Below are 5,214 nucleotides of genomic sequence, written 5' to 3' on the forward strand. Positions count from 1 at the left end.
TATCCCCACTTTGTTATCTCGTAAGCTCGAACTCTCCACTGCTCATCTCAAGATCGAACCTCTCAATTGCTCAAGCTCATTGCAAGAGCATTCCCCTTTCTCAAATTTGGGGTTTCGTTTTGAAATTAATTTGGGGAAGAAAGAGGCAAAACGAGGTGGTTTTTCGCCTTTTTTTTTGCCACGTCAATTGTAGATTATTCATGTTGGACTTAAAAATTTATTTTTTAAAAGTCACGTTGCAGAAAAATTTTAATTTTAAAAGCTGCGTAAGACGATTTGCCAGAATAGACACCCAATTGAATTTTATTTTTACCAATGTGGTATTTAGGTGATTCAAGAAAAGAAAGATATGACACTCAAATACGCACCGCAGGACAATTACGCTAATTGTGCTTTCTTTATCTCGCCAATCGCCATTCCTTTCTCCTCTAGTCATCCAATAATCAAAGTGGTTTAAAGACTAATCCTAATGCGCTCTTTTCCAGAAACTGTTGTCTATTTTTTAGCGAAATACTCCTGAAATAGTGAAACATATTGGCAAATTCATTCTCACGAAACTCACCAACAAAAATGCTTATTCAGAATTATTTATTATACAAGAATCCATCGCATCCTTATTTCCAGAGATCATTGGAACACAAGTCATATGTATGAGATGCATTCTTGAATCAAAATTTGTCGAGAAAGCCCTTGAACCAAATTGCCGACTGTTTCGGGTATCTCTTCAATCCGTTCATGTAGTCGACATAGTTGATCCCAAATCGGACGGTGTATCCTGAGCTCCATTCGAAATTGTCTAGCAACGACCATGCAAAGTAGCCCTTCACGTTGACACCGTCCCTACGACAGATTTTTGACAAGTCACATTTCATGTCATGTATGATGTAAGAAATAAAAACAAGTTAAAAATTAGACAGGAAATGGAGATTTCACAAGTGAGAATTGCATGAAAAGTAGGAAAATGGAAATTCTTACTTGATCGCTTTATGAAGGTACGAGAGATGACGATAATAATAATCGATCCTCATGTAGTCAGCCAATTGTTGCTCTAGTGGTAATGTAGAGTTATTGAACTCATCGATTCCTGATGACCAAGCCCAAGACACGGCATTTGAGAAAAAGAGTAATCAATCATAAAAAAAAGCTATTGTCTCGGCAATTTTAGTTAATTAATCATTAGAAATGACATTTCTCACCGTTCTCAGTGATGTAAATGAGTGGATTTTGGTACTTTGTCTTTACGTACATCAAAAGACTTTGTATTCCGCTGGGATAAACATACAGCCAACTTGAAGCAGCCTGCAATAACATTCATTATAGGATCATGAATGTGACGGTTAAAAAAATTTACCTAATTCTCTCAACTTTAAGTTACTAGAACTTGGTATTTGCAAATACTCAATCAACGTATGAACACTAAGAAGACCACACAAAAGTAGCAAGTTTTAGCCAAAATGGGGTTGCATGAGGATTCAAACTTACCCCTGGACCGATTGGAATCCCGTTGCGTTCAGCTACAAGAAACCGTCGCGAATATATTAGAAAAGAACTTCATCGAGACCACAATTAATGTCATCCAAATAGAGATCATGTTTCTTACTTGAGAGGTTCGCGCGAGCGTCCGTTAGGTAGCTAGAATTTAAAGCATTAGAGTGCGGCATGTACTTTGCATAGTTCGCAGTGTAGTAGTTCAACCCGAGAAAATCAAAAGATCCTTCCACCATCAGCGACTGCTCCTTCGTGAACTTGGGAAGCCTTTTCCCTATGAGCGAGCGCATGCTGTGCGGATAATTGCCGTACGTTATCGGGTTCAAGAACCTGAAAAGGAACACAATTTTTCCAAATGATTCACCGTTTAATCAACCCGCCAAGTTCTTACTTTATGAAATTGAAAATTTGTATGTTGGATGTATTTGATGCGTGAGTTTGGTCGTCGGAGAAGCGCACTGACCATCCCAACATCCAGTCCAGGGCTCGTAGCGCTGCATTTTGATTATGCTTTGCATCCGAATATGGCACCATCCAATGAGAAACCAATGTTATTCCTATTGCTCCTTTTTGAGATGCCTGCAAAAGTCACTTTTGTTCAGTCAAATTGCACAAATCAATTTCAACTCCCACTAGATGTTCTATTTGTTGCATCAATTCGAAATTCATGAGTTATTCTTTTCTTGTTGGTGGATTGAGTCTATAACATTCTATTTTTTTTTTCAATCCAGTCCTAATTGTTTTCTGTTTTGATCCATCTCCATGGCTCAATTGATTAAGAGGTGAAAGATTAATTCGATCGCACTTAATCACGAGCCATCATAAAGTTTCAAAGAGATCGGACACCTGGTACTTGTCTCTGTACAATTTAACAGCAGTTGCATGGGCAAGAAGCTGGTTGTGCCCGACTATATACGGCTCGGTGCCCGAATCGCCGCCCGTGCAGTTGAGCATCTGCCAATCGGAGCAACGACCTGGTGCGAACCGTCCTTTGGCATACCCGTTGATAGCATATGACGATGGCTCGTTTAGAGTTATCCAATGTTTGACTCTATCCCCAAATTCCTTGAAGCAGACCTCCACATAGTCCCGAAAATCATCCCTGATTTTTTTTTGGTCAGAAATCATCCCTAATTATGGCGGCGGCAAAGTATGAATGTCAACGTTAGTAATTCACAGCTAAGTTCAAAGAATATCTCCCTTTCGAACTTACACAACATGGGAACTCAAGAAACCACCATATTCCTCCTCTAGGGCTTGGGGAAGGTCCCAGTGAAATAGTGTAACAAAAGGTTGAATACCTGCGACGATAATAATAAACAAATCTCTACTTTGCCAGGGAGTGATTTATATATAAACAGAAATGAACCAAGTGAAAAGAAATATAAAAAAAATGGAGGCAAGACCGTGGGCAAGGAGCTCATTGATGAGGTTGTTGTAGTACTTTACTCCTTTCTTGTTGATGCCTCCTTCTAGCTTTCCCTCTGATATTCAGCAGATCTCCCGATTAGCTACCAAATCGGGTCGGATCAGAATATTATAGCCTCTCAAACTGTCAGGATACCCGAATTCCTCTACTTATTAGTTATTACCGGAACCGAATGAGACCCGGCCAAGAAGAACCTAAATTTCAGAGTCTGTTCGAGTCGGTTGGGCTTTTTTGGTAGCCCTATACCAGACGCATTTGAAGCCTCATGCAATAAGACAAAAATAATCTCTAATGGAGAGAAATGAAATGGTGATGGTCTTACTAGGTAAAACTCGAGACCATGAGATTGAGAATCTGTAGGCATCTAACCCCATTTCCTTCATTATCCCCACATCTTCCTGGAAATAGAAAAAAAGAGGAAAACAAATCAATCGTTAGGAGTCAAAACATTTTCTGTTCCAATTTTCTTTTGCCGACATCATTTTCAATTGGTGGTATTCAATGCTGATTACGTACCTTGTACCTGTGGTATGAATCGACAGCCATATCCCCGTTGCTACCATCGGCTATTTTGCCTGTCGTTCACGCCAACAAAACGGACCATCATCAGAAAGGGTTTTGTCAAGATTGTCGCCTGATTCTTGGTGAGGCCCACGGTAGCCCTCTCCGGTGGCCGGCTTGGGCAGTGATGGCCTCGCCCAGACCAGGCGAGGATCACTAGCCCTTGCTGGTGGCTGGCGATGGTCAGCCGGAGTATGTAAAAGAGGAAGGAAAAGAAAAAAAAGGGAAAATAAAAGAAAAAAATAAAAATTTTGAAAAAATTAAAATTAAAATTAAAATTGTCTATGCCGACACCGGTCGTGTCACGTAGAACGAAGATGTCCACATCAACATCAGCAATTTTCAATTAAAATTTGTCCGATGGACTCAATTGATAAAATTTGATAATATTTAAAATTAAGTTGACAAAAGTGTAGCATGTTTAAGACTTTTCGAACAATCTTTCCGGCGTATGTTGAAACTAAAGAACTTTTCTTAATTGCTCGTCTCAGTTACCAAAATCCTTAAAGTCATTGCAGGCCATTGATGACACATAACCATGGCCAATTGGTCAAATCAGCTAAGGGTCGGTAGTTATGATTAGGAGATTATTTAAAGAGAGAGACCTGGATGCTGGTGAGTGAAATAATCCCAGATACTTGGCCGTCTACCATCTTCATTAGCTGCACCTTCGTACTGGAAAACCAAGTAAAAGGAAAAAAAAAAACTAAACAAATAAGCAAACAAACTAACAATCTGACCATTCTTCTACTGTTTTATTAAAAAATAACCACGCAGGATGCATATATGGACTCAGTTCCGCTGTGAGGCACAACGATGGTGATGAAAACAAAGCCGTGACGAAGGGAATCTAATCCACCTGGTATGCGGAAGACGCCGTCCCAAAGAGGAAGCCGGCCGGGAAGCTCCTCCGGTTGAGCAAGACGGTGTCGTGGCCGGCCGGCTTGAAGGCACCGTGCTCAGCTGTGCAATGACTCGCCGAGCTCACGAGGGCTAGAATGCATAAAAGCATCAGTTCATGAACACGAAACGCCATGACTGACACACTTTCTTTGGGATAGACCGTGGCTTTTGGTTTGGTTGTATTTGTAGAGATGATGAAGGCTGTTAACGCGGAGAGCTTTTGGGGAAAAAAAAATTATTCCTCAGTTTTCTGTGGATTTTTTTCCATATATGTTACAATGACTTAGAGGTATATATATACAGAGGAGAGAAAGACTCCTAATAAGGCAAAGACTCCTAATAAGACATAACCTCTAATTTAGCTTATTACAACTCATACACATATTTTACAGCTCATTCCCACACTCCCTCTCAAATTGGTCCATTGTTGTCGTGAATGCCCAACTTGTCAAGTGAGCTATAGACGACTCTACTTGATACAACCTCTGTTAAAATATCTTCCAACTTGTCTTCAGATTGCACAAACGGAAACTCAATCACTTTGGTGTCCAAGTTTTGCTTGATGAAGTGACGATCCACCTCAACATGGTTGGTATGATCGTGATGAACTGGATTGTGAGATATGTCAATTGTTGCTTTGTTATCCCAAAACAATTTCATCTTGGCTCCTAGAGTGAACCCAATCTCCGACATTAACTTTTTAAGCCATATAAGGTACACAACCCTTGGCCATCCCTCTAAATTTGGTCTTTGCACTTGATAGTGCCACCACCTTCGGCTTCTTGCTCCTCCAAGTAACTAATTTTCCTTCCATGAAGGTGAAGTATCCTGAT

General features: G+C 40.2%; 1 protein-coding gene across 1 annotated transcript; it reads right to left on the reverse strand.

Moving 5' to 3' along the window:
• Nucleotides 1–666: 666 nt before the first annotated feature.
• On the reverse strand, nucleotides 667–4,529 carry LOC125315655 (beta-glucosidase 12-like). Its single transcript, XM_048281332.1, has 13 exons — nucleotides 4,338–4,529; nucleotides 4,084–4,153; nucleotides 3,434–3,492; nucleotides 3,240–3,315; nucleotides 2,895–2,972; nucleotides 2,702–2,789; nucleotides 2,335–2,590; nucleotides 1,952–2,067; nucleotides 1,601–1,818; nucleotides 1,483–1,514; nucleotides 1,197–1,299; nucleotides 976–1,084; nucleotides 667–840 (listed from the first exon to the last, which is right to left on the reverse strand). Exons 1-13 carry the CDS (start codon nucleotides 4,512–4,514, stop codon nucleotides 669–671), a joined length of 1,554 nt encoding a protein of 517 aa, XP_048137289.1. The 5' UTR covers nucleotides 4,515–4,529; the 3' UTR covers nucleotides 667–668.
• Nucleotides 4,530–5,214: the final 685 nt, after the last annotated feature.

This window comes from Rhodamnia argentea, chromosome 6, assembly GCF_020921035.1.
Source record: "Rhodamnia argentea isolate NSW1041297 chromosome 6, ASM2092103v1, whole genome shotgun sequence".
Taxonomy (NCBI): Eukaryota; Viridiplantae; Streptophyta; class Magnoliopsida; order Myrtales; family Myrtaceae; genus Rhodamnia; species Rhodamnia argentea.